Here is a 12710-nt window from a genome sequence, read left to right on the forward strand (position 1 = left end):
CAACACTGCCCTACTGACACTCACACACTGAACCAGACAGGACCCAACACTGCCCTACTGACACTCACACACTGAACCAGACAGGACCCAACACTGCCCTACTGACACTCACACACTGAACCAGACAGGACCCAACACTGCCCTACTGACACTCACACACTGAACCAGACAGGACCCAACACTGCCCTACTGACACTCACACACTGAACCAGACAGGACCCAACACTGCCCTACTGACACTCACACACTGAACCAGACAGGACCCAACACTGCCCTACTGACACACACACACTGAACCAGACAGGACCCAACACTGCCCTACAGACACACACACACTGAACCAGACAGGACCCAACACTGCCCTACTGACACTCACACACTGAACCAGACAGGACCCAACACTGCCCTACTGACACTCACACACTGAACCAGACAGGACCCAACACTGCCCTACTGACACTCACACACTGAACCAGACAGGACCCAACACTGCCCTACTGACACTCACACACTGAACCAGACAGGACCCAACACTGCCCTACTGACACTCACACACTGAACCAGACAGGACCCAACACTGCCCTACAGACACACACACACTGAACCAGACAGGACCCAACACTGCCCTACTGACACTCACACACTGAACCAGACAGGACCCAACACTGCCCTACAGACACTCACACACTGAACCAGACAGGACCCAACACTGCCCTACTGACACTCACACACTGAACCAGACAGGACCCAACACTGCCCTACAGACACTCACACACTGAACCAGACAGGACCCAACACTGCCCTACTGACACTCACACACTGAACCAGACAGGACCCAACACTGCCCTACTGACACTCACACACTGAACCAGACAGGACCCAACACTGCCCTACTGACACTCACACACTCAAGTTGTGGACAGGGGAGGTAAAGATTTCCATAGAGAGAGTATGTGTCTCTCTGTGTGTGTGTGTGTGTGTGTGTGTGTGTGTGTGTGTGTGTGTGTGTGCGAGTGTGTCTATAGTATGTGTGAGAAGGATAGTAAAGGTCTGAGGTCTACTAGTGGAGTCCTGCTGTTTCTCATAAGGCCTTGCTGCCTGTATCTCACAAGGCCTTGCTGCCTGTTTTTCACAAGGCCTTGCTGCCTGTTTCTCACAAGGCCTTGATGCTTGTTTCTCATAAAGCCTTGCTGCCTGTTTTCACAAGGCCTTGCTGCCTGTTTCTCATAAACCCTTGATGCTTGTTTCTCATAAAGCCTTGCTGCCTGTTTCTCATAAAGCCTTGCAGCTTGTTTCTCATAAGGCCTTGATGCCTGTTTCTCATAAGGCCTTGATGCCTGTTTCTCATAAACCCTTGATGCTTGTTTCTCATAAAGCCTTGCTGCCTGTTCCTCATAAGGCCTTGCTGCCTGTTTCTCATAAGGCCTTGCAGCCTGTTTCTCATAAGGCCTTGATGCCTGTTTCTCATAAGGCCTTGATGCCTGTTTCTCATAAACCCTTGATGCTTGTTTCTCATAAAGCCTTGCTGCCTGTTTCTCATAAGGCCTTGCTGTCTGTTTCTCATAAGGCCTTGCTGTCTGTTTCTCATAAGGCCTTGCTGTCTGTTTCTCATAAGGCCTTGCTGTCTGTTTCTCATAAGGCCTTGCTGCCTGTTTCTCATAAGGCCTTGATGCCTGTTTCTCATAAGGCCTTGATGCCTGTTTCTCATAAGGCCTTGCTGTCTGTTTCTCATAAGGCCTTGATGCCTGTTTCTCATAAGGCCTTGCTGTCTGTTTCTCATAAGGCCTTGCTGTCTGTTTCTCATAAGGCCTTGCTGTCTGTTTCTCATAAGGCCTTGCTGCCTCTTTTTTTACATTTACATTTTAGTCATTTAGCAGACGCTCTTATCCAGAGCGACTTACAGTAGTGAATGCAGACATTTCATACATTTTTTCTCCGTACTGGTCCCCCGCGGGAATCGAACCCACAACCCTGGCGTTGCAAACACCATGCTCTACCAACTGAGCCTTGCTGCCTGTTTCTCCCACGGCCTTGATGCTTGTTTCTCATAAAGCCTTGCTGCTTGTTTCTCAAAAGGCCTTGATGCCTGTTTCTCATAAAGCCTTGATGCTTGTTTCTCAAACCCTTGATGCCTGTTTCTCATAAAGCCTTGATGCTGGTTTCTCATAAAGCCTTGCTGCTTGTTTCTCAAAAGGCCTTGATGCCTGTTTCTCACAAGGCCTTGCTGCCTGTTTCTCATAAGGCCTTGCTGCCTGTTTCTCATAAGGCCTTGCTGCCTGTTTCTCATAAGGCTTGCTGCCTGTTTCTCATAAGGCCTTGCTGCCAGGCCTAATCTATTTAATGTCATCACTTATTGTATAGTCCTCAATATACTCTTCTACTGCTGATAAGCCAGTGGCACCTTATACCTGGGACATCACTCTCCTGAGAGGAACACACACACACACACACACACACACACACACACACACGCACACACACACACACCACAACAGCATGTGTAGAGAGATTATATTTGTTTACAGCCACATTGGATATGCATATTGGATTAGAGAAGCTAGTTTTTCTCCAGCTCATCCCTATAGGCCCAGTCTCAATCACATGAATCTCACAGACTGCTGTTTAAACTAGAGGTTGACCGATTCATGGCCGATTAATTAGGGCCGATTTCAAGTTTTCATAACAATCGGTAATTAGCCTTTTTGGATGCCGATTATGGCCGATTACATTGCATTCCATGAGGAAACTGTGTGGCATGCTTACCACCTGTTACGAGAGTGCAGCGTCAAAAGGACCTTGTGGCTGCAAGGAGCCAAGTTAAGTTGCTAGCTAGCATTAAACTTATCTTATAAAAAACAATCAATCTTCACATAATCACTACACATGGTTGATGATATTACTAGGTTAACTAGCTTGTCCTGCGTTGCATATAATCAATGCGGTGCCTGTTAATTTATCATGGAATCACAGCCAACTTCGTCAAACGGGGGATGATTTAAGAAAAGCGCATTCGCGAAAAAAGCACAATCATTGCACGAATGTACCTAACCATAAACATGAATGCCTTTCTTAAAAACAATACACAGAAGTAAAAATGTTTAACCTGCCTATTTAGTTAAAATAAATTCATGTTAGCAGGCAATATTAACCAGGGAAATAGTGTCACTTCTCTTGCGTTCATTGCACGCAGAGTCAGGGTATATGCAACAGTTTGGGCCGCCTGGCTTGTTGCGAACTGTGTGAGGACCGTAATTCATTTTCCAGAATTTTCCATAATTATGACATAACATTGAAGGTTGTGCGATGTAACAGCAATATTTTGACTTAGGGATGCCACCCGTTCGATAAAATACGGAACGGTTCCGTATTTCACTGGAAGAATAAACGTTTTGTTTTTTAAATGATAGTTTCCAGATTTGACCATATTAATGACCAAAGGCTGGTATTTCTGTGTTTATTATATTATAATTAAGTCTATGATTTGATATTTGATATAGCAGTCTGACTGAGTGGTAGGCAGCAGCAGGCTCGTAAGCATTCATTCAAACAGCACTTTACTGCGTTTGCCAGCAGCTCTTAGCAATGCTTGAAGCACAGCGCTGTTTATGACTTCAAGCCTATTAACTCCCGAGATTAGGCTGGCAATACTAAAGTGCCTATTAGAACATCCAATAGTCAAAGGTATATGAAATACAAATGGTATAGAGAGAAATAGTCGATGCGTCATAATTCTAATAGTAACTACAACCTAAAACTTCTTACCTGGGAATATTGAAGACTCATGTTAAAAGGAACCACCAGCTTTCATATATTCTCATGTTCTGAGCAAGGAACTTAAACATTCGCTTTTTTACATGGCACATATTGCACTTTTACTTTCTTCTCCAACACTGTGTTTTTGCATTATGTAAACCAAATTGAACATGTTTCATTATTCATTTGAGACAAAATTTGAGACTAAATAGATATTAAGTTAAAATAAAAGTGTTCCCTGTTCATTCAGTATTGTTGTAATTGTCATCATCAGTATCGTTTTTTTTTTGGCCCGACAATAATCGGTATCGGGGTTGAAAAAGCATAATCGGTTGACGGCTAGTTTAAACCATGGCCTAATACACAATGTTGTACTTATTCCATTACTATGATATGTAAGAGTGGATAGAATGTCCTAGTCTCTTAGAGCTGCAGTGCAGCGTAGAATTATATACATGGAAAACTGCCTACACTGCATAACCCCCAACCCCCCATAAACACGCACGCACGCACACGCACGCACGCACGCACACACACACACACACACACACACACACACACACACACACACACACACACACACACACACACACACACACACACACACACACACACACACACACACACACACACACACACACACACACACACACACACACACACACACCTTCCTGGACTTCCTGTTCTCCTCTTGGCTTCTTCTGACCATTATAGACCATCTGCGGCAGAACACACACACATGCATGCACAGAGAGTCCGGTGTGCCAGCACTGTGCCACGTTTTGGCAGAGCACAACTTTATATCATTCAGACAATGACAGAAGACAGAGTTAGAGAGGGAAGAGGGAGAGAGCAACTGAGTAGAGGGAGAAGATGGAGAGCGAGCAGAGAGGAGAGGTTCTGTGTTGGGTTGCCAGGCAACCAGGCTTTGTGCGGTATGAGGGGCAAGGGGGGTGAGAGGAGAGGAGGAGGGGAAGGAAAGGAAAGGAGAGAGGATGTCATGTCTCCACAGTGAGAAGAAATGTCAGGTTGATGGAGAGACAGGTGAAGCTGGCTACTTCCTCCTCTTTTGCTATGGAGAGTAGTAAACACAATCACACAACACAGAGGATGAAGCTGGTCCCAGCAGGTCCTGTATTGTCACTGGAGGACCATTGTAAACAAAAGCTAGCATCATTATTAGGACTGAGGACATCACAGAGGATGACTCACTGTAGCTGGGATTCAATCCGATATGTTTGCATTCACAGTAAAGTTGCATATGTCAGCTCAATAAAAACAATGCGCAGTCAGATTGAATCCCGGCCTATGGTTCAATTTCCCAGACAGAGATTATCTGTACCTTTACACAGCCGATCTGTAAATAGCCCACCCGACTACCTCATCCCCATATTATTACTTATCCTCTTGTTCTTTTGCACCCCAGTATCTCTACTTGCACATCATCATCTGCACATCTATCACTCCAGTGTTAATGCTAAATTGTAATTATTTTCGCCTCTATGGCCTATTTATTGCCTACCTCCCTACTCTTCTACATTTGCACACACTGTACATAGATCGTTCTATTTTTATTTTATTTTGTCTTATTGACTGTACGTTTGTTTATGTGTAACTCTGTGTTGTTGTTTTTGTCACACTGTTATGCTTTATCTTGGCCAGTTGTAAATGAGAACTTGTACTCAACTGGCCTACCTGGTTAAATAAAGGTGAAATATATCATTACATTTTTTTAATTAAGCCATGCTTCTTAGTCCAGAACTAGGCTTAAACTGTGTCCTGGAAACCGGCACTGAAAAAAAAACATAATTTAAACCCATGATTAATAGTTGTTCTGTGTTTAAAAGTGTTTCTGCGTGTTTTAAAGAGGCAATCTGTGATTCGGAAAACAACAAGCGGTTTACCCACCACTTTTTTCGGTAAACAGCTGAGGGATGGGGCTGGAGAAATGTAAACACTCTCCCCTTTCAGGAATGGAATTTATCAGAGCACTTGAAGATATCACGAAAGGACTGATAGACTGATTTGGAGTTTCACTCTCTCTCCTTGTCTGGTTTTCTGTCTCTCTTGTCCTGAGAGAGAGAAAGAGAGAGAGAGAGAGAATAAAAAATGTGATAAAGAGGGGGGAAAAATGAGATAAAGCGACAAAGGAGAGAGAGAATCCGGTGGAAGAGGGGGTGGAGGAGAGATGTAGAGAAAATAGGGAACCAGAGAAGAATAGAACGGATGTGTAGGAAGGTGGGAAGAGGATTATTGCTTTAAAAAAGGGAACATTTTATGGGTTTAAAAGGGAAGAACATTGTCCTATAACATTTGTTGCGTCCCAAATGGCACCCTTTAACCTACTGCTGTTAACCAGAACCCTATGGGGCTGTATATTGGGAACTGTGTGCCAGTTGGGATGCAGTGTGTTCAGATGAGTTGGTAATCTAGCCAACCACTAGAGACTATTGTGGTCACATGCTAATAATGTCTGTCATGTGTCCCTCTTTACTGTCATCCAGACTGTTGATGTCAGTTGTTCCACTTAGTTCCATTGTCTCATGTTAATGACTCTGATCTATTGCTCTCTTCCTCTCTCTGTTTCTCTCTCTCTCTCTGCTGTAAATGGAATGAGACTAGTTTTGCTTTAAGCATTGCTTGCAGTGTTTTATCTTTTAATTTGCGTTTGAATTCTCTATACATGAGATGAATTGTGCCTATAAAGTGTCTCCCCTTCCTCTCTCAATCCTCTCTCTCTCTCTCTCTCTCTCCTCTTTCTCTTTCTCTCTCTCTCCTCTTTCTCTTTCTCTCTCTCTCCTCTTTCTCTCTCTCCTCTTTCTCTCTCTCCTCTTTCTCTCTCCCTCTCCTCTTTCTCGCTCTCTCTCTCCTCTTTCTCTCTCTCCTCTTTCTCTCTCTCTCTCCTCTTTCTCTCTCTCGCTCCTCTTTCTCTCTCTCTCTCTCCCTCTCCTCTCTCTCTCTCTCTCCCTATCCTCTTTCTCTCTCTCTCTCTTGCGCCTCCTTCTAGCTGATCTCTAGTGATGCAGATGGAGCCATACAGAGGGCGGGTCGTTTCCGAGTGGAGAATGGCTCATCAGATGAGGTGAGGACCCCTATACGCACCCACAGACACACACTCACTGTAGAGTGAGTGTGTGTGTGTGTGTGTGTGTGTGTGTGTGTGTGTGTGTGGTCATGAGCTGCTGAATAATTAAAAACAGTAAAAACTATGTATTTGGATCAACCCCCAAAAGAAATACTTTAACTGGTACCGGTTATGTAAATGAGTTTGAATCCATCCATCCCAATTGAAAAATACAACATATGTTGAAACTGTCACACCCTGACCTGAGAGAGTCGTTTTTCTCTGTTTGGTTAGGTCAGGGTGTGACATGGGGTGGGCATTCTACGTGTTGTATGTCTATGTTGTTTTTTCTTTGATTGGCCAAAGTATGGTTTCCAATCAGAGGCAGCTGTCTATCGTTGTCTCTGATTGGGAATCATACTTAGGCAGCCCTTTTTCCCTCATTCTGTGTGGGATCTTGTCTTTGTTTGGTTGCATGTATTTTTGCACTATGAAGCTTTTCGGTCGTTGTGTTGTTTATTGTGTTTTGCTGGTTCACCTTTAAAATAAAAGATGATGAACCCAACTCACGCTGCGCCTTGGTCTACCTTGAACAACGAACGTCACAGAAACCAAATGATTTAATGCCAGCTGTTTTATTTGATTATTACCCAACCTATATTTCAAGGTAAAACCTATTTCTTTCAACACTCAACTTACTTTTCCCTTTGGTTAACCCTAATAAATAACAAATACAAACTAATATTTATTGTAAATACAACCAATGTTTTCTACAATTAGCTTCAAGGAAATAAATCCATTCCCTGTAAATCAAGAAATTAAGTTGGTTCAATAACTTGAAATAATGTTTACAAACATATTCTTTACACAATACTTTCACATTTAGTAGCCACGCATTGGCTGATGCGCCAAATATGCTAATATCGGTCCCATGACTTGAATGAGATTTGTGCCACAAATGCTAAAATATGAGCATTTGGAAACAGTGCCAGGGAAGCTACACCAAAAGCATGGATTGCTGCCATACCTTGTCCATAGACTGCTTACAGGGCAGGTAAAACCAATGTGTCATTTTGTAATTTGTCTGAACTATCCCTTTAACATAGAAACCATATCAGGCTGTTTAAGTTTGAATAACATATACAATAGACTACATTAACTGGAATGATATTCACTCTCACAAAAAGAACAAGCTATCTCTCTCTCATTCCCTTCATCTTTCTCTCATTCCCTCACTCCATTAATGTTTTGTTCCTTCCTCCCACGTCTGTTTTGCGCTCTAACTTTCTGTTTATATCTCTCTTTCTACATTTGTCTTCCACTCGCTCCGTCTATGTTTCAACTCTCTGTCCCGCCTTTTCTCTCTTCTCTTCCTTTCTCCCGCCGCTGTCTCTTCCTTCCTAACCGAACATAGCAGGCATCTTTCTGGTCCTGACGAGAAAAAAAAGGTTTAGGGAGGTTCCTTCTGCACTGTTGAACCAATCCAGTAAATGTGGTGGAGGAGTTAAGATGGAGTGTCGGCTTGTTAACGTCAAAAAGTGGAAGTTGCGGCACAGGTTGGCTACTCATGTCTCTTTCTGAGTAACTTTAATACATGAACAAATGGCTTTCCTCCTGTCTGACAATATGTAGGGTGTTAACCTAGAAAACATTTGTTTAATTGAATTGAGAATTCCATCCCCCCAAAAATAGTCCAAACGCAATGTCTCTACCATATACAGTGAGGGAAAAAGTATTTGATCCCCTGCTGATTTTGTACGTTTGCCCACTGACAAAGAAATTATCAGTCTATAATTTTAATAGTAGGTTTATTTGAACAGTGAGAGACAGAACAACAACAAAAAATCCAGAAAAACCCATGTCAAAAATGTTATAAATTGATTTGCATTTTAATAAGGGAAATAAGTATTTGACCCCCTCTCAATCAGAAAGATTTCTGGCTCCCAGGTGTCTTTTATACAGGTAACGAGCTGCGATTAGGAGCACACTCTTAAAGGGAGTGCTCCTAATCTCAGCTTGTTACCTGTATAAAAGGTACTTGTCCACAGAAGCAATCAATCAATCAGATTCCAAACTCTCCACCATGGCCAAGACCAAAGAGCTCTCCAAGGATGTCAGGGACAAGATTGTAGACCTACACGAGGCTGGAATGGGCTACAAGACCATCGCCAAGCAGCTTGGTGAGAAGGTGACAACAGTTGGTGCGATTATTCGCAAATGGAAGAAACACAAAAGAACTGTCAATCTCCCTCGCCCTGGGGCTCCATGCAAGATCTCACCTTGTGGAGTTGCAATGATCATGAGAATGGTGAGGAATCAGCCCAGAACTACATGGAAGGATCTTGTCAATGATCTCAAGGCAGCTGGGACCATAGTCACCAAGAAAACAATTGGTAACACACTACGCCATGAAGGACTGAAATCCTGCAGCGCACGTAAGGTCCCCCTGCTCAAGAAAGCACATATACATGCCCGTCTGAAGTTTGCCAATGAACATCTGAATGATTCAGAGGACAACTGGGTGAAAGTGTTATGGTCAGATGAGACCAAAATGGCGCTCTTTGGCATCAACTCAACTCTCCGTGTTTGGAGGAGGAGGAATGCTGCCTATGACCCCAAGAACACCATCCCCACCATCAAACATGGAGGTGGAAACATTATGCTTTGGGGGTGTTAGTCTGCTAAGGGGACAGGACAACTTTACCGCATCAAAGGGACGATGACGGGGCCATGTACCGTCAAATCTTGGGTGAGAACATCCTTCCCTCAGCCAGGGCATTGAAAATGGGTCGTGGATGGGTATTCTAGCATGACAATGACCCAAAACACACAGCCAAGGCAACAAAGGAGTGGCTCAAGAAGAAACACATTAAGGTCCTGGAGTGGCCTAGCCAGTCTCCAGACCTTAATCCCATAGAAAATCTGTGGAGGGATCTGAACGTTCGAGTTGCCAAACGTCAGCCTCGAAACCTTAATGACTTGGAGAAGATCTGCAAAGAGGAGTGGGACAAAATCCCTCCTGAGATGTGTGCAAACCTGGTGGCCAACTACAAGAAACGTCTGACCTCTGTGATTGCCAACAATGGTTTTGCCACCAAGTACTAAGTCATGTTTTGCAGGGGGGTCAAATACTTATTTCCCTCATTAAAATGCAAATCCTTTTATAAAATTTTTGACATGTGTTTTTCTGGATTTTTTGTTGTTGTTATTCTGTCTCTCACTGTTCAAATAAACCTACCATTAAAATTATAGACTGATAATTTTTTTGTCAGTGGGCAAACGTACAAAATCAGCAGGGGATCAAATACTTTTTTCCCCTCACTGTATGGTTAAAAAGTGACAGACTATTTCCTCAGAGGTTTTAGCATGATTAGAGTGAATAGAATGTCATTATGGCCATGGTCAAAAAGTGGTTGCTGCTCAATAGAACTCTGTCTCTGCTCCGCGGGCAGAACGACGCTAACTTCCAATGTCAACTGACAAGCTAGCTAGTGGCTGCAGGTTCCTGTGTGATAACATTGGGTTTTTCTAAATGAAATCTACAGAATACAAGACTAAATTGGGTCTATATATTTATTAATTTACAAAGCTAACAGTCGACAATCTGTTCCAGTTTTCATGGTATATTTCTGAGTCTTTCCCTTTAAATTGCCATAAAAACGGCCCATCTCAACATTGATTGACCAGGGTCAGAGGAATAGAAAGGATCTGGTAATGAAAATGACGAGGGTATCAAGTTCATTGTTATCTGTCCAAACCGTGGAAACGCTTCCAAATGTTACTACCTCCCAACGCTTCCAAATGTTACCGCCTCCCAACGCTTCCAAATGTTACTACCTCCCAACGCTTAAAAATGTTACTACCTCCCAACGCTTAAAAATGTTACTACCTCCTAACGCTTAAAAATGTTACTACCTCCCAACGCTTAAAAATGTTACTACCTCCCAACTCTGAAAAATCTATATCTATAAACGAAGGAGCTGTTTGTGGACTTCAGGAAACAGCAGAGGGAGCACACCCCTGTCCACATCGACGGGACCGCAGTGGAGAAGATGAAAAGCTTCAAGTTCTTTGGTGTACACATCACTGACAATCTGAAATGGTCCACCCATACAGACATTGTGGTGAAGAAGGCGCAACAGCTTATGGTAGAGAAATTAACATTATATTCTCTGGCAACAGCTCTGGTGGACATTCCTGCAGTCAGCATGCCAATTGCACGCCCCCTAAAAACGTGCGACATCTGTGGCATTGTGTTGTGTGACATAACTACACATTTTAGAGTGGTCTTTTATTGTCCCCAGCACAAGGTGCACCTGTGTAATGATCATGCTGTTTAATCAGCTTCTTGATATTCTACACCTGTCTGGTAGATGGATTATCTTGGCAAAGTAGAAATGCTCACTAACAGGGATGTAAACACATTTCTGGGATCTTTAATTTCAGCTCATGAAACATGGGACCAACACTTTACATGTTGCATTTATATTTTTGTTCAGTGTAGCTTCTCCTCTTCTCTCTTTCTTTTTGTCGTTCCTCTCCATAGGGAGAATGGGCGAAGAGAACAACAAAACACAAACACTTTTGTCTTCATTTATGTTTTATCACTATCCCCTCCATCACCGTCACGTTCATGCCCTAACATGCACCAGACATGACAGTGTGCATCACAGTCACGTTCATGCCCTAACATGCACCAGACATGACAGTGTGCATCACAGTCACGTTCATGCCCTAACATGCACCAGACATGACAGTGTGCATCACAGTCACGTTCATGCCCTAACATGCACCAGACATGACAATGTGCATCACAGTCACGTTCATGCCCTAACATGCACCAGACATGACAGTGTGCATCACAGTCACGTTCATGCCCTAACATGCACCAGACATGACAGTGTGCATCACAGTCACGTTCATGCCCTAACATGCACCAGACATGACAGTGTGCATCACAGTCACGTTCATGCCCTAACATGCACCAGACATGACAGTGTGCATCACAGTCACGTTCATGCCCTGACATGCACCAGACATGACAGTGTCAATTTGACTATTCTATTGTATTTACACACACATTGTGTTACATTTTAGTCATTTAGCAGACTGTCTTATCCAGAGCAACTTACGGTAGTGAGTGCATACATTTGAATACTTTTTTCATACACACGCACACTCACTCACACGCACGCACGCACGCACGCACGCACGTACGCACGCACACACACACACAAACCACCTCCACCTTTCTCAGCTGAAGCACCACCAGACAGTAACCATGACAACCTGGGATGTTTTCCATGCAAAGGAAAAGAAACTAAAGTGTCTCCTATCTCCTCTGTTTAAGAACCCATCCCACCTGTCACAGTCTGTGTGTGTGTGTGTGTGTGCGTGCGTGCTTGCGTGTGGCCTGTGGGTAGGTGTGAGGCTTGCCCTCAATAGCATGAATCCACAATGGGACATCCTGTCAGTGAGGAGGAGGAGGTGCATTAGTAGAGGGACTTATAGAGGGCTTAACATTATTATTGATGACGGGGACATCTACTGGTTACAAAGGACTTTTCTTCTGTCAGCACCTCAACATCGTCTGGGAGACCCTGACTGAACAACCATGTGTGTTTCTGTTTTCAAGGTCAGGCTGTAGGTCAATGTATGTGTATATTGTGGTAAATCAGTGTGTGTCGGGGGGTGGAGTGGAGGGGGGAGTGAGTGTGCGGGCAGGTGTGTGTGTGTGTGTGTGTGTGTGTGTGTGTGTGTGTGTGTGTGTGTGTGTGTGTGTACTATACTGTATGTAATAGTGACAACATGTTATGAATTGTGTTCAGAGACCATTATCAGGTTTGTTGTGAGTGTTGTGAAATATTTATTGTGTGTGTTTGTCACTAATCTG

At 43.6% G+C, this 12710-nt stretch overlaps 1 protein-coding gene across 6 annotated transcripts in view; it reads left to right on the top strand.

Moving 5' to 3' along the window:
- garnl3 (GTPase activating Rap/RanGAP domain like 3) overlaps positions 1–12710 on the top strand; it is a 261207-nt gene that overhangs the window by 73780 nt on the left and 174717 nt on the right. For all 6 annotated transcript variants that reach the window (XM_045692975.1, XM_045692952.1, XM_045692967.1 and 3 more), the window contains exon 3: positions 6761–6835. In XM_045692975.1, coding sequence (XP_045548931.1) covers positions 6761–6835 — 75 coding nt within the window. The remainder of the gene's footprint in view (positions 1–6760; positions 6836–12710) is intronic.

This window comes from Salmo salar, chromosome ssa01 (assembly GCF_905237065.1).
Source record: "Salmo salar chromosome ssa01, Ssal_v3.1, whole genome shotgun sequence".
NCBI lineage: Eukaryota > Metazoa > Chordata > Actinopteri > Salmoniformes > Salmonidae > Salmo > Salmo salar.